General features: G+C 44.7%; 5 protein-coding genes across 8 annotated transcripts in view; 4 read left to right on the top strand and 1 right to left on the bottom strand.

Moving 5' to 3' along the window:
* LOC119271301 overlaps nt 1–2,228 on the top strand; it is a 4,900-nt gene extending 2,672 nt beyond the window's left edge. For 2 of the 3 annotated variants that reach the window (XR_005134475.1, XR_005134476.1), the window contains exons 4-7: nt 613–1,095; nt 1,185–1,243; nt 1,319–1,435; nt 1,927–2,228. Coding sequence is in view for 1 of the 3 variants with exons in the window: in XM_037553187.1 (XP_037409084.1) it covers nt 613–732 (120 nt within the window). In the remaining 2 variants the exon portion in view is untranslated. The other variant, XM_037553187.1, reaches the window with a different exon arrangement.
* Nucleotides 2,229–2,776: 548 nt separating this feature from the next.
* Nucleotides 2,777–6,163, top strand: LOC119267331 (cell division cycle-associated protein 7-like). The gene is made up of 5 exons (XM_037548698.1): nt 2,777–3,171; nt 3,884–4,120; nt 4,455–4,538; nt 5,030–5,159; nt 5,353–6,163. Exons 1-5 carry the CDS (start codon nt 2,798–2,800, stop codon nt 5,818–5,820), a joined length of 1,293 nt encoding a protein of 430 aa, XP_037404595.1. The 5' UTR covers nt 2,777–2,797; the 3' UTR covers nt 5,821–6,163.
* A 1,229-nt stretch (nt 6,164–7,392) lies between these two features.
* Nucleotides 7,393–10,468, top strand: LOC119267328 (tudor domain-containing protein 3-like). The gene is made up of 6 exons (XM_037548695.1): nt 7,393–7,856; nt 8,102–8,269; nt 8,787–9,033; nt 9,336–9,491; nt 9,591–9,853; nt 9,958–10,468. The coding sequence occupies exons 1-6, from the start codon at nt 7,587–7,589 to the stop codon at nt 10,105–10,107; spliced, it is 1,254 nt and encodes a 417-aa protein (XP_037404592.1). The 5' UTR covers nt 7,393–7,586; the 3' UTR covers nt 10,108–10,468.
* Nucleotides 10,469–10,615: 147 nt separating this feature from the next.
* LOC119267330 (protein PGR-like) lies at nt 10,616–13,699 on the top strand. 2 transcript variants are annotated; one of them, XM_037548696.1, is made up of 6 exons: nt 10,620–10,631; nt 10,727–11,044; nt 11,135–11,248; nt 12,618–12,840; nt 12,928–13,176; nt 13,272–13,699. In XM_037548696.1, the coding sequence occupies exons 2-6, from the start codon at nt 10,881–10,883 to the stop codon at nt 13,401–13,403; spliced, it is 882 nt and encodes a 293-aa protein (XP_037404593.1). In that variant the 5' UTR covers nt 10,620–10,631; nt 10,727–10,880; the 3' UTR covers nt 13,404–13,699. The 2 variants fall into 2 exon arrangements, with proteins under 2 accessions (XP_037404594.1, XP_037404593.1); XM_037548697.1 differs by having other exon boundaries at nt 10,616–11,038.
* Nucleotides 13,700–14,967: 1,268 nt separating this feature from the next.
* Nucleotides 14,968–18,438, bottom strand: LOC119267327 (serine/threonine protein phosphatase 2A 57 kDa regulatory subunit B' kappa isoform-like). Its single transcript, XM_037548694.1, has 2 exons — nt 16,844–18,438; nt 14,968–15,562 (listed from the first exon to the last, which is right to left on the bottom strand). Exons 1-2 carry the CDS (start codon nt 17,936–17,938, stop codon nt 15,206–15,208), a joined length of 1,452 nt encoding a protein of 483 aa, XP_037404591.1. The 5' UTR covers nt 17,939–18,438; the 3' UTR covers nt 14,968–15,205.
* Between the last annotated feature and the right edge of the window lie 1,961 nt (nt 18,439–20,399).

Here is a 20,399-nt window from a genome sequence, read left to right as displayed (position 1 = left end):
ATCTTGCTCCCAGGAATCCTTGAGTGTATAGGTTCTCTCCATTGAAACCATTTAGGTAGAATACTTGTGGTGGTATAGTTGTTTTACCAGTATTGTAATTTAGCTATGCAAAATTTAATTGTGGCTCTAAGGATTCAGGTTTGTCTCACGGTAAACCTTATCAGTTACACCTGGTAAAAGTTGAATACTGCATCCATTGATATTATATTCTGCTGAATAATATAACAAATTATCCATCTCTTTTAGGGCGGTTTGCTAACTTATTTTGCATAACATTTCTAACCACATCAAGTGTGCTCTTTGACGAATCCTAAACAGATATAGATGTACATCTTGATTAGGCCACCTAATCAGTTTACTTTCTAATACATTGAAAGTTTTTTGGTCTCTGTTTATGGTGAAAAAATGGGTTCTTCACAATTTAGTTGATGGTAAAGAATTAGTTAAGCCGACATTCCAATTACTTTACTAGATTAGTGGTATTGCACTTATTTTTCATAGAATATGAATATTTACTTTGTTTTTCATATCACATGTTTAAGATATTAAGTTCAATCTTCTTCTGTTGGCACCCAAAAGTTTGTCAAACTATTTTACTTTTCCTTTATGCAGCAGAATGTCCATCATCACAGAATCTTAGCTGATAGACGGTGCGCTTTTTGGCGGAAGCTGAGACAAAGATTTCTATTCACCAAAAAGATAGAGCCGCCATCAGCAAGCACTGACGAGTAGCACAGTCTCAGCCGATGCATCGACGAGCTGAGGCGGGCTTCCAATAGAGATCAGAAACAGGGAATGGCCTTTTGAGCTGGTAGAGGGATCACTAGATGTGGTGTTCATGTTTGTGTTGGCTTACATGCAGAAATAAGGAGGATAGTAAGACTCTTGGAGGTCATGTCTCTGCCATTCAAGGATTTCGATATCTGAATGTTATGACAATATATAGATAAGGGAGATAGCCCTCCACGTCCTGGTGGCTACTGTATGCTGCAGCGAAGGGCACACTTCAATTACTGTGCAGGCAGATGCGGTGATCCCGGGTGTGCTTTGAATAGATATCAAGGACGTCATTACCCGAGCCGTTCCTATGATTGAGTGAGTGGTACTTCCCTCCCACCCCACAGATTACACTAATTTGTTTAATTATTATTGACTGGTATGACCTAATTAATCTGTACACTTAGACATGCGACCAAGGAATGAAAACTCTTCTCCAGAGATCTTCAAAATAGTACAATATCAGGTATTGTAGAGTACAATTTGTTTAAGCTAAGTTTTTTTTTGCATGGAAGCTAATTTTATATTTGAAGTGTAATAGATACACATGCCTGAATCTGGATACACTCCACTGCTGATGGTAATACTTTCCAGTCACTCACAAACAATAAGCTTCAGCATACAAGGCAGAGTCCAATGCTATTGGATTGGGGTGCTGGTATGCAATTTCTTGTACATTTTACTTCTATAGGACTTCCAATTACTGGCTACAAACTTTGTACAGGGCAGTCTGAGCTACCACTTGGTGAAGATGGGATTCAATATGTTCAGTGATACCCTTTTTTGTGTGTAGGGAATCACTGATATGATACAACTATTTGTTATCTGAATTTTCGAATATATGTACACCCATGGTGACGTTTCAATGCTCATTTATAAAGCATCCATCTATGAATGAATTTCTGAATATTACCACATGCAATGTGTATGTATGATGATAGTAGTACACTTGCGATGATGCAAAACACTTATGATGATGTTATTCAAGTATTGTACTACAGTTGCATTCAAGTCATTTTTTCCGTTGCAACGCACAAGCATTTGTACATATATAAATATATACATATACAACATCCTTATAATGTATACTAATTAGTCTTTGGTCAAATAAACTACTTAGCAACTCAGCTTTGCACTTCGCTTTGCCAGCATTGCCGCCAACACCAAACACAACCAGCCATCAGAACGTCTCCTCCGCGACCCTCAAAAAAAAATGTCTCCTCCGCTAGCATCAGCGCCGAGCAAAGACAACAAGCTATCAGGTGAGTTCATCATTATCTCCTTCAACCTGCCAAGCCATCAGGTGAGTTCATCATTATCTCCTTCAACCTGCCATGTATAAATTAAAAAATAATACATTGATTTTAAAAAACTTAACCTTATTTCTGACGTTTGCAAAAATTGGATTAAAAAATATTGCATAATGGCACATGAAGCAGGTTATATTTCATTTTTTGCCCGGTGCAACGCACGGGCATTTGTACTAGTTGATGGTTAAAATTCCAAACAAAAGAAGAAGCTAAATTACAAAATAAAAATCATGGATGCTGTGCCGCTTCACTAGGCACGCACTCAGCCCATGCCGGGCACACACGACCCACGAGCGAGCAAACGGCGCGCAAAGCGCAAGAACCAAGACTGACATGGGGGCCCAAAGCCAAGTCGCCCAGTCCAGTCGTGCGTCTCGTCAACCCACTCTCCACTACTACCACCACGAGCGCACTGTGGACATACATACAGTTACCGAGGTAAACCTCACTGGCGGGTGGGCCACGGCTCCTCCCTGCGAGGCACGAGCCCCACCTGCCAGCCTCAGCAGCAGGCCTCCAACGGTCACCCCAGCCCATCACGCGGCACGGTAAAAAACCGAGCGGTCGCATTATATACACCCCACCACGCCGCGCACTGGCAAAAACCTCAATCTAACCGTTGGCCTTTCCCGGCTTTCTCCCCTTCCCTTCCCCCAAAACCTCGCCGCCGCGCCCCCTCGGAGACGCCGCCGCCGCCGGAAGAAGGAGCCATGGCGACCACCGCCAGCGCCGACGCCTCCCCGGCCGCACAGGCGAAGCGCCGCGGCCGCCCCCCCAAGGCCCCGCTGGCGGCCGAGGCGGCGGAGGTCGAGGCGCCGAGGACCCCGTCGCCCGTGTCCCCGCTGACGGCCGCGGCGGAGGGCTACGAGCGGGAGCGGGAGGCGAGGATCAAGGAGAACATGGAGCGGATGCAGAAGCTCGGCCTCGTCGACCTCGCCACCCGCTTCAACCAGTCCGCCACCCCCGCCGGCACCGGCACCGGTCGCGGCCGCTGGCGTCGGAGGCCGGAGACGCCGGGCTCCCCCGACGCCGCCGCTCCCAGGATCAGGACCGCCTCCCCGATGCCGGCACGCCGGTCTCTCAGGTTCGTTTGCCGCGGATCTATCTTCTTGGCAAGCTTCTCCTGTTCGGTTTATGGAAGGAATCCACGGACTTCTTGTACAGCTTATTGTTCTTGCGTTCATCATTTTCATCCCACTGCAAATGCTCTTCTTGTGCAGCTTATAATTCTTGTGCGTCTATCATCAAGTATGAACATGCTGATTTCGTTCCCCTTTTGCAGTATGAATGTGCCATTTTTTTGTCATGTTGTATAAATTTGCTAGTATAACGCCGAATCCGGTATTCTGTCCGCTATTTACTTCCATATATTCCCCTTCCTGACCGTTTGTTTCATTCTGACCACTACTTTTGGCAGTATTTTAATGCTTACCTTCTAAGGTTGGCACCTCGAATCCAATGCTTACCTTCTAAAATTGGCACCTCCAATACTTAGTTTCCTGGAATAGGTTGATTTCTCAAGGGATATTTACAGTCCAGTTCATGCCACAAGTTCAGATCCAATAGTGGCAGTCCTTTTACAGTACATCAAGTTGTTTTGGGGCGTCTTTTTTTTCAACGGTTTAAGTTAGGCAATACTACAGAAGAATTCTTGTAGTTATGTTGATTGAGTTTAAGCTAGTTGGTTGTTAACTTTCGATATTCATTTCCTTCAATCCTCAACATTCATTCACCGCAGGCGTACCTTTCATGACATTAATGTGGATCTTCCTCTTTTGCGATCATGTTCAATTTAGGTTGAAGAGCGTGGAGCCAGTTAGATATGTTGAAATTTGTGAAAAGAGGGAGAAGGGTCTTGATGGTGGAAGGCATTTCTCTATTGAGGAAGGGTGCAAGGAAGAAGTTTACACTGAAGAGCATGAGAAGCTTTTAGGTACATGTGCCACACCCTGGACTCTCTTTGTGGACGGTTATGGCAAGGATGGGAAGCGCATCTATGATCAAGTGAGGGGCCAAACCTGTCATCAGTGCCGGTAAGTTTTCCCCCAAGAACTTCTAGGATTGGTGTAACTTTTCTGCACGTTCCTTTGCTAGGTCGTTCTTGTATGTGCAGTTTGCTGAACTTATAGCATAAATAGCAGCATTAGGATGAACATATAACACATAGTGTGTGGTAAAAAGGGTCTGATATTCTTAGTGTAAAGAGAATGTAAAAGGTAACAACACATGCTGTTGGAAGCTATTGCAGTCGCAGCTTGTGGTGTAACAGAGAAGTTTTCTTGAGGATGCATGATGTGTTTAGTAACTTTGTTTTTGTTTGTCATCTTTTCTTAACCCTGACACAAGCATTATCCTTCCATGATACAGCCAGAAAACTCTGGGTCATCATACAAGATGCTGTAATTGCCAGATTGTCCAAGGGCAGTTCTGTGGAGATTGTTTGTACATGAGGTGAGTTCTTTTTCAAAAAATTGAACATGAACATTCGCAAATGAAACATACAATTTTATGTTAATTTACTGCGAGCAGGCATGCTTCTGTGAAATGTTTGTTACCAATCTGTCTGGTAATATATGATTATGCATACATTGATGTTTTGTAATAGGGTTTGTATCTGCATCATAAAGGTTGATAGTATTCAAGTTAGATGAACAAAAAAATGAAAACATTCTGACTTGCAGTTTGTGGAACATATATGATTTATAGTGTTCAAGTTATGCCATCTGAGGTCCTAGTTCTGATTATTTGGAAAGCTTGTGGGATGAAAACAGGGAGGGCTGGGGAAATTTTGATCCTGAATTGAACTGAATCCCCCTAAATTCTCACTGGTTCCAAATTGATAGTGAGATTTCACCTCCATTTTGTTACTGCAATGTTGTAACAGAAGGATTAGCATATGGCTGTGTATTTTTCGTTGGACTGACATTTTATAACTAATGCAGGTATGGTGAGAATGTGCTGGAAGCTAAGAGCAATCCTAATTGGACATGTCCAGTTTGCCGTGGCATTTGCAATTGCAGCATCTGCAGAACTAAGAGAGGATGGTTCCCTACTGGTAATGCGTACCGGAAGGTAATATACAGCATATATGCTTTCAGAATGGAATGAGATAGTGTTTCCATGACTGTTAGTTGTACTTTTAAATGACCAAAGTTGGAAGAAACATAATAGAGCCAAAAGTCACAATCATTTACTGGGGTTATACTTTTTTTGTTGCTAATTGCTCGAACAGTGCTAAGCAAGCAGGTGTTTTTCTATGATGCAGGTTGTCAGGCTTGGGTACAAATCTGTGGCACACTATCTCATTGCAACAAATCGGGCAGGAGCAAACTCAGGGGATTCAAGCTCAGCTGACTCCTCAAACGAGCTGCCATCTGCTGATGAGGTCTCTGAGCACGCACCAGTTGCCAAGCAGGATGCTGATCTGAGCAGCAACACGATGAATGATGCTGGTGAAGTTGAGCAGAAGGAAGGAAGAAACATGAAGAAGAAGGCAGCAGCTGTCAAGGATGAAGCCAAGGCCCCGAGGAAGAAGATCACTGCTGATGTGGTCTGCAAGGATGATGGCAGGAGCGAGTCGGGGGTGACATTTGATAACCTGGAATGTCACCAGGATGTCGGCTGCGTCACTCCATCTAAGCCGGAGTCGAAGAAGAAGAGGAAGTGGGTCGAAGCAAGAAGCCCTGACTGCGTCGCGAGCAGGCTGCGCTCCCGGTCTGCTCCCAAGTCATGAGCACTTGGATCATATGAGGGCTGGCGACTCCTTTTGCGCAGGCGTATCTGTCGCTGGCATGGTTCTCTGGTTGGTGGTGTGTTTTGGTTCGTTGGTCGTCGTTTAGTTGCTGTAGGTAATTGCGGGAAGCAATGATGGACGTGCCTGGTCTGGTGTGGTGTGGACTTGCTATACCATTTTGTTGTGACCTTGACGCTCTGGTTTATCGTGTTGGCCTATCAACCTAGTGTTTCCGTTCATGCGTGTTGTGATTAGCTATTTATGTTGTGTTCATCGTGTGTCCTGTGTAATTTGATTTTTTATATATCTCTTAAAATGTGTCTAGCAGTCAGCTTTAAAGATCTCTCCTTTGAATCTCACATACACAAAACAGTTGTGTTTTTGTGCATATTCGATCTCTCTGCATCAAGAACTGCCTCCACGATCACGGACTGTCCTTATTTGTCCTGACTCCACAACCATACGAGATGATTGTGTGTATAGGAGGAAAAAGAAAGAAGCATTGCACCTTTTGTCTTTAAATTATTTTCTAGTTGTAGTTGGTGCCATAAGGTCGAGAAGGCGTTGTGTGGATGGGCGAATGTTGTCGAAGATTGCTTTGTTCCGGTGCTTCCAGATCTCTCAAGCCGTCAAGGAGATGATAGCGTTCAGCCCTTTCCGCATAAAGGGAGGTGCGGATGCGCTAGAGCGCGCCCACCACCCCAAACCATCCCAAACAAAACATACCCTCTCCCAATGTGCGCCCTTTCCTCTGAGTCTTAGGCGCTCGCCTGTTTGGATGTTGGGTCAGCAAAGCCTGTGGGGCTGCCCGCGACACCATTGTCAAGCATCAAAAGACGGAAGACGAGGATCACGTTAGCCGACACAAAGCCTCATGGATGCCGATGCTAAGGAATGGATCTTCAACCCGCGGAAAAAACGCTTGATTCATTCATTTTATTGGCTATTGTTACATTTTATTTGTCGTCAATCATGTTAGCTTGTTTAAATTGTTGAATTGTTTTAAGTTGTTGTGTGTTATACTCCCTCCATTTCAAAATATAGTGCGTCCGCGCTTTTTGAGGTCCAACTTTGACCATAAATTTAACCAACGAGATCAATTGCGGCGGGAGAAAAAAATTATATAATTGAAAACTTCTTTCAAATACGAATTCACTGACATAATTTTTGCTCCCACCGCAATTGGTCTTGATAGTTAAATTTACGGTCAAAGTTGAAGCACGGGGATAGAGAAAACATTACATTGTGGAATGGAGGGAGTATTTGTTATTGAATGATCTATGTGTATGATCTATATGGGTTTGAAAAAGGTAAGATGGGTGGAGGGGCGTTTTTACTAGGACGAATACATGAGGATCAAACCTCTGCTGTCTATGGTCATGTCCGAACATTTCATGGATAAATAGAGATTTTCAAATTAGACACTTGTCCTTGTTCTTGGAGACGATCTTATGGTATACTCCGCGTACTTTAGAGTATACTTTCTTTATGTCATAAATTTTTTTTTGTCACTACTCTCTTCTTCTTTTAACATGTTGTCGCTGTTCTCTTGGCTATAACTTTGCTGTTTCGCTTTAGAAAAAAGAAAACTTTGTTGTTTAGCTCTCAGTACCACCCGCTTTCCTTGAGCGGTGACGGATTTCCGGAACCTGCCTTGGTTCTCTGTCCACAGCAAAATTGTCAGTGCGCCTCCTCTGGAACTTCCAAGTTCCTACGGTCCTACCGGTGACCCAAACCTCGCCGTAGAGCTTACCCCGCCGACGGCGATGGCGGCGGAAGCGTCAAGCTCGTCGGTCTTCCCCGAGGGGGATTCGCTCCTGCGGCCCCTCGCCGCGAGCGGGTGGCGCTTCCGTGACACCTTGGACGAGTCCATCCAGGCCCTCCTCCACGCCTCCCCCTCCCCGTCGCCGGAGGCCCTGGAGGCCGACCTCCTCGACACGGACCTGAGGCTCTTCGGCGGGAAGTCCCTCCCCGACCGCGCCGCCGCCACGGCCACGAAGCGGCTCTCCTACCTCCACGGCCCCATCGTCCTGCAGGTACACTGCTGAAGCCTGAAATCACCATGCCCAACACTTGTTCTTAGTTTTCAAGTCGGGGAAATACCTCATTTACTTATGAATTACGTGGCTTGGAAGGAAATAGCTGTGTTGGCTTGTCAAACAGTGATCTTATTAGCTTTCATTTTGGCCTAGTCTGCATTGTACTAGTGTTTGAGCATATGCTGTCTGGGATGTGTTTGATCCACTTTCTATGTTAACCTTTTCATTCAAAATTTATACAGGTAGTTTCTCTAAGGGATATATATAGCAGCAGAGTCGATGCCTCCTTTAATAAGCCGCAGCAACGGCGCCTTCTGCGGTTTGGCCTCACTGATGGTATTTCTGAAGCAGTGGCCATTGAGTTGTCCCCTATCCCGTTCATCACAGAAGAGATAGCTCCAGGCACAAAGGTTAGTTAACCATATTTTCTGTCTCAAGGTTCTACTCGTGCAGCGGCAATTTCTGTTGGCATTCTTTTATACTACCAGAGGCAACATGCACAGTCACCGTACGTACCTGGTTTAATAAGCGTGTATATGTGCCGTCCTAGACTGCTATTCAATTTTGCTTATCAATTCAACTTGGATTAGAGACTAGAGACAAGCCTGGCAAATGCGGAGTACTTACCAAGCAGAATGCTCAGTTATTCCACTCATCTAGTATTGAATATAACATAGCCAATCGTTGTAAAACAAGATACTGCTCTATGCGATCAGTTGTGAAATAAACTACTTGAAATGATGTGTGGTGCAGCATGAGATTGGGTTAGGATGTAGTATTACTAATTCACATTGGTTCTCTGTCCAACAGTCTGTTCAAGTTTGCAACATTTAAAATAGCATACAATATCTGTATTTTTTGTGCTTTGGCTACGTGTTAAATATTGACTTTTGTATGCATTTTCCGTTTTCTCTTTCCACTCTATAGATTCGTCTTGAGAACAAGATTCCGGTAAATCATGGCATATTGTGCCTAGGTGCAAAAAATGTGACCGTCATCGGGGGAACTGTCCAATCTTTGTATGAGGAATGGAAAATGAACCAGAAATTCTCGGGCTTATCACGCCCAGTATTGAGGTTATCACAAGATGACGATGGAGTTGGGCCTCCACCATTTGAGAAATTAGATATCGAAGCACGTCCAAACAGGACATTCCAGTTGCAAGCATACCCCGGTAACGTATCATATTTCTTCTCTTTCTGTTTCTTCTTGTATGTTCACTAAAATGATGTCATTAGGCGTAGACGTGTAGCTGTTACTTTCAGGAAAGATAGCATCTTAAGTAAATAGGCGTAGGATTTTGTATTGGACTCAATTTGTGAAATCCACATATTTGGAAGATTATGATGTTCTGAACTATTTCCTCCAGAAAAAGATTTCTCTATGTTAGCCGTGAGCAGCGACATTTTTGTAAAACCTTTGGTGATGTAGCTGTAAGTTGTGAGCCACCCTGACTTATATCTTATGTCGTAGCAGACCAGAAGGGTAGAAACTTGGGAGTTGCTCATGACCACGTGTCGGTTAATTCCAGTTCAAAACCTACGAATGAGGGTTCAAGTAACATGAACAGAGAGAATACAACTAGCAAAGCTGAATCCAAACAGTCTACTGCAGATATCAGACCAAAAGAAGGTTGGCCTCCAAAACCCTAGTTTCATTTTGTTTAAATTTACTGGGCATGATTTTTGGGGTGCAGATAGAACTCAGAAGCTTCTTCATTTGCATTCCCAGTAAGCGAAGCTGTCCCTGTTCAGAACCAAGCTGCTGCACAGAAACTACTGCAGAAAATGGCTATGCCCGAAGATAGGCCTGGTCGGGGTCGATTCAAGGGCAGGAGCAAGCAGGAAGATACCCCAGTCTTTACCCTCGATGAATGGGAGAGGAGAAAAGCAGTCGGTTCGGTGTCCGCAGCAGAAAGGCATATACAAGACACCAGCCGAGACGAGGAACTGGCAAGGCAGCTCCAAGAACAGCTAGATCTAGAAGACTCCCACGTTAGTTTCGACTCCCATCTCATATCGCTTTCCTGTTAAAAAAGCATCCAGTAATGGCGGTCCAGAAATATTGTTTCATTAAATGGCTATGTGATGTCTTTCAGGCGATGCCCGTGACTTCAGAGGCCGAACGCCTGCGGATGAACATGTTCAGCTTCAACGGCCCTGAAGAAATGGGTGGCGGGAGAAGAGATTTCCGAGGACGCGGGCGGGGAAGGGGACGAGGGCGAGGGCGAGGCAGGGGAAGATTTTAGCCCAGTTTCAAAACTGTGTTTTTTTAGGGTACTCCAATCTGCAGAGTGGTGGTAGTATAATAGTAGTATTGATGATCATCATCACCTTTTGAAAAGGAGGCAGTAGTGGTCATCTTAAATCCCTCTCTGGTATCTTATGAGGATGATGATGACCTATTAACTCTTTATTAAGCATGTTCGTTTCACTCTTGAGTTGAGTTGCCTCTCACCTGATGCTAGCTAGCAAAATGTCAAGGGTTCAGAAACAAGGCAAACAACATGTGTATTTTCCATGGAATTTTTTGATTTTACTCATGGATTTGTGGAATCAGCAGATGTTCTGAACTGCAAACTGTTGACAGTAAATCAAACCTTTTTATGACTTGTTTCTTCTTCTGTGTTTTTACCCGATTCTTCTGTTTATATTATAAAATTGGTCTGTAGTTCCTGATGATAAAGAAATTTGTAAAAATCCTACTATCCCACAGGACATTCTGTGGCCTATTCGGAACAGTACCAAGTCCAAGTCTTGCTGAAAAATATGGGTATGGGTTACAACTCGGAACAACGTCAAGGTGGTTCCTGGAAAAAGTCCAAAACATAACGATCTTCTCCTGTGAATGAACTCTTAAACCTGAAGGAATCTCACGAGGAGACTCACGAGCACGAGCGCGAGAGACAGTGCAGCAAGCCACCTTCGCCTTCGCCCCGCGCGCTGCAGCTCCAAATCGACCCCACGACCAGCTCGAGAAAGCAATTGGGGATCCCGAGGGCGCAGAGGAAGGATCGCCGCGATGGATCCGGCCGGCGTCAACGGCGGCGTGTGGATCCGCGCGGCGGTGGCCGTCGCGGCGGGCGGCGCGATCGCGGCGCGCGCGGTCCGGCGCAAGTCCGTCGACTTCACCGCCGTCTTCGCGGGCGTCCCGGCCATGGTGGCCCACACCGTCGCCGGGTACAGGCGAGAGGGCGCGCGCTTAGCCCGGAGAAGATCTTCTTCCTTTTTCGTTGGACTCCTTCGTGACGGGGATCTCGGCTCGCGTCTCTGCAGGTTCGCGGGGCTGCTCCTGGTGTTCTTCTTCACGGCGTCGAGGGTGACGAGGACCGGCGAGGCGAGGAAGCGTGCGCTTGATCCTGAGTTCAAAGAGGGGGGGCAGCGCAACTGGTGAGCCCAGATCGCTCCTTCCGTGTGAGGGTCAAATCATCTCATCAACAAGATCCTCACGAATTCTGGTACTTTCCGGCATTAAACAAGAACAATTTGAGGGATACAAGGAGAATCGCGCGAGAGCTGAGACCCCGTCTTGTTTTTCTAGCTAGGGTTCTAACTACTACTATGGCATATGCGTAGAATATTCCTGTCCATCCTTCCCTCTCGCGTGGCTTATAAGCTACACTTGATAACGCACTGTTACAGTTCATAACGGTGTCGACAAATAACAGCTACAGGGTGAAACGGTGAGGATGAATCATAGCCGTTGATCTGTCCTGTCTTCATCCGAGCCGTCACTTCACTGAATCTCTTCTTTCTGCATCTCTTCTTCAGTATATGCGAGGCTTGGGTCCTGACATTCCGTTTCTCTCTTTTATCATCTTTGCCAATTAATACTCTGATGAGGGGATGTGGGCAGATCTTGGGAAGCTGGTCTTGGTATTGTTAGGGATGCTTGCTTTCGATTATGTACTACTCGTAGTGCTTTGATTCAGTAACAACTTCGTTGCTCACTCCCACATGTGTACGGTGGATAAAACTGGTTTATGATGGCCCATGGGATAGAAAACTCAAATGAGTTCGGTTCCAATTATAGAGCAGCACGATGACATAATATCTGTCAAAAGAGAATTCACCGTTGAGCGGAAAACGTTTGTAATTCAAATGTTGAAAAGAAGAATTGCGAGCCTGGGTAGTATTGATGTCAGTGTGAGCCTTTTTGTGGAGAAGAATGGATTTTATATGATGATTATGTGAAAGACAGAAACCGGTGTTAATTTGCATGGATTCATTTTACAGAAGTGCTAGTGTGGTTCTACTTCTGTAGAGTTTAAACCTGAAGCATGTGGTTCAGTTTGCATGTGAATAGGAAACTTTAGTTAGAACAAAAGCAACTTCTTCTGTAGAGAACGTCGAGAACTTACGAGGTCTTCAATTATGTTGGTTTAATTTGGCGATATTATCTTGAGGTGTGTCTATTCTCTTTCAGCCCAGTAGCTGTATTTTTGGTTCCTGCATCAAGTTGAACCATGAATGAACTTTTGCTAGAACACCGACTAAAAAGCATGAATATTTGCTACTTGATGCAATCTGTTACACCTTCCCCAGAGAGTTCTCCAATTGTGAGATTTGACTAGATATTTATAAAGAAGGTGGAAAAAAAACTCAACATATCTAATGAGATGCGGAAGATGCCTATGTTTGTATGTTTCTAAATTCGATCAATATTATGACCTCCTTTGTTGAGATAAGACGTCTTTCAGCTTCAGAAAATTCCCTTCTGAATCTTTCTAATGCAGGTCCGCACCACTCTTATTGGCAGGAAGCAAGTCTTGTCAAATAGTGGTATCGCAAGTATCTTGGTAGTCCTGATAGCACTAATTACTGGAGGTGAAGACAAATGCTTGGATTCAAAAGAGTCGGGTCTTGTAACTGCCCTTATTGGTGGTGTTATTGGACATTACTCTTGCTGCAATGGTGATACATGGTCTTCTGAGCTTGGCATACTTAGCAAATCTGAACCACGAATTATCACAACATTCAAGGTATGAACCAAATCTTCTTTTCTGATTGAACAGAACTTCAGTATGAATATACTCTCACCTTTTTGTTTTGACATGAAACTTCGTTAGAGGGTGCGGAAGGGGACCAATGGCGGGGTAACCATAGATGGACTTCTTGCAGCAGCAGCAGCTGGATGCTCGATTGGGCTTGCATTTGTGCTACTAGGATTCTTAACAACCCAGTGTGCTTCTGATGTATTTTGGAGGCAACTGCTAGTTATACCCTTAGCTACAGCTGCTGGCCTATGTGGAAGCCTGATCGATTCATTACTGGGCGCAACAGTTCAGTACAGCGGATACTGCCGCGTTCGCAAGAAGGTATGACACTCCAAGCATTGTAGATGTTTAAATACCGTAATCATCTTTGAGCCATAATTTGATTGTTTGTTTGGCGCTGTATTATGCTGCTGTAGGTGGTTGGAGTAGATGGTCCAACAGTAACGAGGATTTCTGGAATGAATATACTGGACAACAACGGCGTCAATGTAGTGTCTATCTTCTTGACGAGTCTGCTTACTGCCTTGGTGTGCACATGCATTTTCTGAGGTCTATTTGGCTTGTAGTGGTAGCACGACATTACAGAGGATAACTAGGAAGGAACACGATTGGTAAATTAGAGCACGTAATCTCGAATAGTGGTGTCGTTCATTTATTTACGATCGGTGATATTGGGGGTTGTTGATTTAGCATTAGTGTGTTTCACACCAAGTATAGACATCTAATGTAAAAATTCAGTTGTAGTTATCCCATTCAGATGTAACACCGAATATTCGGAAAGAGGAATGGTTCTACCAGAATATTGTTTCGCCGAAACTATTTATTTGTATAGGCCATTTGATCAGTTTATCTTATGGAGCTTATAAGATCACCTCCTCAATTAACCAGAACTTGCTTATTTAATTGGTACTCCCTTTGTAAAGAAATATAAGAGCGCAATCACTACTTTAGTGATCTAAACACTCGTATATTTCTTTCCAGAGGGAGTACATTACAAGATAACTGGAATATTAAATCCTGCTTAATCTCAACAAAACTACTCATCTACCAAATGTTCTAAAAGTTGGGCAGTTTTGCACCTACCTTGAAGTGGTTGCCCTACTCCACATAAAGATAGTGGGACCCAGTTTGTGTAATGTACAAAATCTCAAGAATGCATTGCAAATAATCAGAAGATCCCATTATACAAATACATGCAAACAATCACAAGACATTTAATTAAACTAAAATCTTGATCATGCCGAGGAGCAAATTTCACATCAGCCGCAGCAAGAGGCACTCGAAGGTCTCGCAGCAGAAACAGCAGCAAAGATAGAAGAGAAGGCCAAGAGCAAAAGCAAGCAAAGAAGAAGATGGAAGGGGTCAGTCAGATGGCATCCATGGTTGGCGCCTTGAGGCTCCTCTTATAGGGAGCTCAGCTCAAAGCTCAAGTAGCCTCCCAAAAAAAACTAAACTCAAGCTCAGGCTCCACCTGCAACATGCCACCCTGAGAACAATCGCTGATCAGGCCTCGCACGAAGCGATAACTGCGAAGAGTTGGCGGGGATCTATGGTTTATTTGGATATACCATTTCAGCTTTAGGTGCAGGTGAGAATGACATAGCTTGTTCTATGGATGTTTTCTTTACATAACCCTTTGAGAATGTGTTTGTCATGTTCTTTTTTCATGAGATCACATGAGCATAGAAAAGGCACAGGAATAGAGCAAGTGGATAGCCTAAGCCCAACAGCTGCCAAAAGGGATATTCATGAGATTCCAGCAACTCCTGTTTTCTTCCTCTATCTACTCCACATTGTTCATGTTGTTAGAGAAGGCATTTTGTTCAGAAACAAACAAGTGAAATCTCAACAAAACGTACAGTAACTTGCATATGTTGTTAGAGAAGGCGTTTTGTTCAGAAACAAACAAGTGAAATCTCAACAAAAGGTACAGTAACTTGCATATGTTGTTAGAGAAGGCATTTTGTTCAGAAACAAACAAGTGAATCTGACATTATATTACGCTGTAAAAAGAACGGAAATCTCACATACAAAAAAATGGCTGCAAAATTGCCACTCCTCACATACAAAGTCAGTAGCGCCCACTCTTCACAGAACACTGGGGGGTAAATCTCAATCAAGATTTTGCCAAGAAAGCAATGCCCATTACTCGAGAATTCGCCGCAAAAATAACCAAAAAAAATCAAGAATCCATTGTCTTCGAATCAACAACTATTAATTACAGACTTTGTGGCAAGGGTGGGGGTTTACAAAGGTAACAAAACGCCTTCTGTATCCCAGAGAAGCAAGCAACTTCATCTAGCTAGCTAGGAAGCAAGGGAAGGTGGGGTGGAGTATATTTGGACCCATGTCATGTCACGGTGGGGATTCTCGGAGGGGCTGCGGAAGGGGACGCTTTGGCTGGTTGGAACGCAGGGTCAGCGTTCCGCTCCAGTTGCTCCCATGTGAGCCTTCGACGCTCCTCCGCCGCGGCTCGCTTCTCTTCGTCCGCTTGGAAGTTGCTCTGGCAAGACAGAAGCAATCTCTCGTCCATGTCGAAGAACATTTTTCTCACATTCATAGTAACGTTGAGAACCGATTGGTTCCAGTGCAAACGTGCATTTCTCTCCAGAGCTGGGTATACGATTGGCACAATCACTTGACGGTTTTGGGAGATCATATCGAACAAATGTTCATTATTCCACAAGAATAAGGCTCTCTCAGCAACCTGCCAAAAGACAGGGAATAGATTAACTCTTTTTTTCAAGAAAAATGAAATCTTAACAAATAATTGGGCCAAAAACTGCAAGAGAAGACCTGCAATAATTGTTCCAGGACATGGAATTGTCATGAACCAAGACAGTCGTAGTGCTACTAGGTCATTCATAATCTTATATTTATGCACTTCTCTAACATGAAACTCGATGGGGAGAAGACAGTATACATAAAAAATCTTCTGATGTTCTTTCCAGAGCAACTGCTATTAACTACTCCCTCCATCCCACAATATAAGAATGTTTTTGACACTACACTAATGTCAAAAACGCTCTTATATTATGGGACAGAGGGAGTAGTATTTTAGTAGTCAATGCCAATCACTGATTTGTTTCCTTTCAAGCGTTGAGCTATCAAAGGATGTTCTCTACTGTGATGTTTCAGTCCAAACGACGCCCTTAATCAAATCATGGTTCTGTGGTTAGCATATCCCAATAAATTGATTAGAATATCAAATGGAAAGCAGAATTCTAACTAATTGATTGTCAAGCTCCACAAACCCCAGGATCTGATTTATTTGGGTGGTTGCAGCCATAATTTGTACCATGACATGACCTTATAAGTTATCAAACAGTTGTGATCATCCTAACTTGTACCTCAACCAATATATTCTGCCACATTAATTGGGCCCAGTTTCAAGTTATCTGCCTTTGGATTGCGGATTTCACCTTTTTGTGACTGTGCAACCACCCAGATATAAGATAGAGCCAAAGTAATAACGTGGTATTTCATGTCTATATTTAAATGTGAGTGGTATACTCTCTACAGACTTCCAAAGTGAAGTGCAGGCCACCAATTGCACCAGAACCAACAAGGCGAACAACTGAGGTGTTTTGTCCCACTTTAGCCAACAAGGAATGAGTTTAACCACTGATCAAATAATAAACAATAATGACTATGGCATAAAAGGTGCATGGGACCATGCAAGTAACACTAGCAAATTTAAAAGGTGCAAGGAAAAGGAAAGAGAACAGGCACATTCTTCGACTAAAAACCTAAAATAAGCAATAGAATGCACCAGTATACAGCTTCGCAACTACTCTACAAAATAATGGTGATGATAACTTCCTATCAGAGGACACTCATGTTAAATTCTTACTGATGTTTCACAAGCTTTTCTTGTTTCTTGTCGGTATTTCTAACCCTAGCAATTGTTGCAAGACAAAAAGCAATTGTTACGGGGAGACACGGTTTAGGGACAAATATTAATCAATGGCTTGGGGAAGAAACTTGCCTGAAAATGGGAGCTATTGAGGCAAGTCGCAATCCTCCGGAATAATGGCACCATGCACTTCTGAAACTCAGCCATATCAATCAACTCAAGCACTTCTTCTAACTCCCCCAAGAACATCATCTCCTTCTGACTATTTGTAACCGGCCAGTACTTCAACAGACCCCTAATCACAGTTCCTGCAAGCTTGGGTTCCTTCTCTATAAATTGTGTTATGCAGTAGGTCAGCTGCGGCAGATATACACCCACTGTCTTAGGCTTGTGAAGTGGGATCAACGCTTTCCATAGGAACAACTTATGCTCCTCCTTCAATGGCTTTGCAAACCCACTTATCACGCTGCCAAACACCTCCAGCAGCTCGGATATCCCATTGTGATGATCGGCCTCGGAGACGAACCTATAGAAGATATTGCTCACGGCCTTGCGGATGAACGGTCGGTTTCCCATGAATTTTCCATATATCCTGTGCAACACTGTCTTCAAACAGTCCCTCTCTCTGGGATCATCAGAATCAAACAGGTCAAGCAGCTTTGAGATGAATTTACTGTCCACATACTTCCTAGCCACCTTGGGGTCAACAAATGGCGAGGTCACAAACCGCAGAAGCAATTCATACACAACTTGCAGGTGGTACCAAGAGGGGTCGAAGAAGGGCTCGTCCTCCTCCGTCTCCGACGCGGTGCTGCCTGACCGGACCTTGGGCGGGAAGACCCTGAAGAGGTTCACAGCGAACATGCGCACGCACGCCGACATCATGGCCTCCGTGAGGGGCTCCTCGGCGGCGCCAATGGAGTCGACGAGGGACATGAGGACCTGCCGCTTCCTCTCCTTCTCCGGCGAGTCCTTGCCCCGGTCGGTGAAGTCGTACACCGTGCAGCAAATGGTCACCTTCTCGATGAAGGCGTCCTCCCTGGACCTCCCCTCGGCCCCGGCGGCCCCCGAGGGGGACCTGGGCGAGGCGGGGGGCTTCCCGAATGCCCCATTCTCCCTGGGGGACATGGAATTGGACTTCGCCGTGGGCGAGCCCCCACCGCCGCCGCCGCCAGGGCCAGATTTCAGCGATTTCCACGACAGCTTGCCGATAAATTGCTTCCACATGGCGGCAGAATACGGCGGCACCAACACCACATCAAATTCTCCCCCAATCAAAGAACCATTGCGAGAAATCCGTCCTCCGGGGAACCGACCGTGAAATTCCTCGCGGAAATTTTATGTAAAAGACGCACCTTGCGACAGCAACAGGAGATTGCAATGGCAGGCAGGGAGGGGGGGGACTTCGACAGCAACGGCGACCGGAGATCTCAGGGCAAATTCCTTGCTCTCGGGCAGCTCGCCGGCGCAAATGCGACGGATCAAGAACCAACGAACGAACGCACCGCCAAGAAAGGGGGGAAAGGACAGGCCGCCGCAATCAACGGGGCGCGCGGAGGGGCAGGGAGCGCGACGGCGCGGAGGGGGGAGGCGGATCCAGCAATGGCGGCCTCAGGGCCAGATCCGGGGGCGGGAGGCGGCCATGGATGGGATCTCGGGAGGAGGGAGGGGAGGGGAGCGGGGAAAGGGCGCAGAAGTGGGGAATTTTTTTGGCGTTTTGGAGGGGGCGGTGGTACACAGACAGACACACACTGGAGGACGACAGTGCGAGTGAGGGAGAGAACGTCGCAGTGGCGATGCATGGACGGTTCGGCTCATCCGGGCCGTCCGATCATGGGGGGCGTGGTACGGCGGCCGTTGGATAGTCGAGCGGTTCTTTCCTCCTCCTGGTAATTTCTTCTCCTTGCAGAGACGATGATGGCGATGTTGGATGATAGGAGATCAGGTGCAACGGTCGAGAAATGTCATGTCATTCGGCAGTTCATTTTTTTCTCCGTCTCAATATTAAATGATAAAAATCACTGCGATTAATTAATCATGATGGAAGTATGGCGTCTTTTCAAAAAAAAAAATAACGTATCATTATGGAGATAATGCATAATACATAATCATCTGGGGTCCCGCTGAGTGGGACCCCCGCTGGACCGGGCTCGTCTTCCTCCCTGTCAATGTTTTTTTTGTATCAAGCTTCGTTCTTTGGGTTTAGTGGTGCTTGTCGAAGTGTCAGGTTAGGCGAGGATTTCTTTGAGTTGCAAGACATGTCCCATGCTTCTAGATTTTGCGTCATAGGTGACTCATGTGGTGGCGGCGGCTCCAACGCAAGCCCTCTGAGGCAACACCACATCTGTGTTTCAGCGGCAATTTGAGAAGCGGGAGAGGGAACAAAATGCAAGAGCTCACGACAGCGTGGAGTTGATGTTTTGCTATGGATTTTGTAGGAACTAGAAAATATTTTTGGGACAAGGATTGCGATCCTTAGAGCATTTAGAGCTAATTTCTTTTATTATTCTACTCGGCCTTTTTGGCTCTTAGGCTCCATGAAGCCTGGAAATTTTAAAACTTTTAGAGGTAATTCCCTTTTTTTGCTTGACTGGGGCTTTTTGGCTCTCGGACTCCATGAAGCGTGAAATTTTAAAAAATAAAAATCATTTTTTAATTCTGAAATAAATACACAAGTACTTATAGATGTATATTAGATGTGTGTAAAATTTCGTCATGAAATACGTTCTGATGTGAGCTATAAAAAATCATGTACTTTCATAGTGAATAGTACATGTGCTAGAAATCATGATTTTGTTATTTTTCTTATAGCTCTCATATGTATTTTTTTCTGCCCTAAAAGAATCTCTAAGTTTGAATACCTTCCATCACATGGGGCTTCTGGGGTCTTCTTATTGCATGGAATGATCAAGTCTTCTCTGAGCAACTTTTCCACTCCGGTGATTTCTCCATCACTGTTCATTTCACCTCCACTCACTCAGAGGAACAATGGCACCTCACTAATTTATATGCCCCATGCCATCTTGATGCCAGAAGAGATTTTATTATTTGGTTGCTGGCTTTTTAAATGGATGATGAAGCAAACTGGATGATTCTTGAGGATTTAAACTATATGAGATACCCCCATAATAAAAATAAACATGAAGGAAATGTGACTGATATGCTACTTTTCAATGAAGCCATTTGAAAGTGCTAGTGATCGACTAGAGGGGGTGAATAGGCGATTTTTATGAAAGTCTTCAAAACATGGAAGTTTCGAAGACAAACGATAGAAATAAACCTATTACCATGCAGCGGAAGGTAGACTACACTAGGCAAGCCATAGTCAAGTATTTAATGAAGTGAAGCACAAAGACTAATAGCAGCTAGGCAGTATGGATCAGGATGGAAGATAGTATGAAGCCAATCAGAACAAGCAGTCACTCAGTGAAGACAAAAAGATAATGCAAACAGGCAATACTTCACAAGGATCAACTGCAAATAAAGAGATGGAAAGGATAGAACCAGTAGCTCGTTGAACACAATGATTTGTTGAATCAGTTCCAGTTGCTGTGACAACTGTACGTCTGGTTAGGGAGGCTGAGATTTAACTTAGAAGACCGCGTCTTCACCTTATTCCCCTTGAGCTAAGGACACCCAGTCCTCGCCCAATCACTCTGGTAAGTCTTCAAGGTAGACTTCCAAACCT

The sequence above is a fragment of the Triticum dicoccoides genome, chromosome 3A (assembly GCF_002162155.2).
Source record: "Triticum dicoccoides isolate Atlit2015 ecotype Zavitan chromosome 3A, WEW_v2.0, whole genome shotgun sequence".
Lineage (NCBI taxonomy): Eukaryota > Viridiplantae > Streptophyta > Magnoliopsida > Poales > Poaceae > Triticum > Triticum dicoccoides.
The sequence above is the reverse complement of the archived record's forward strand: the minus strand, read 5'-3'. Positions and strand labels throughout refer to the sequence as shown.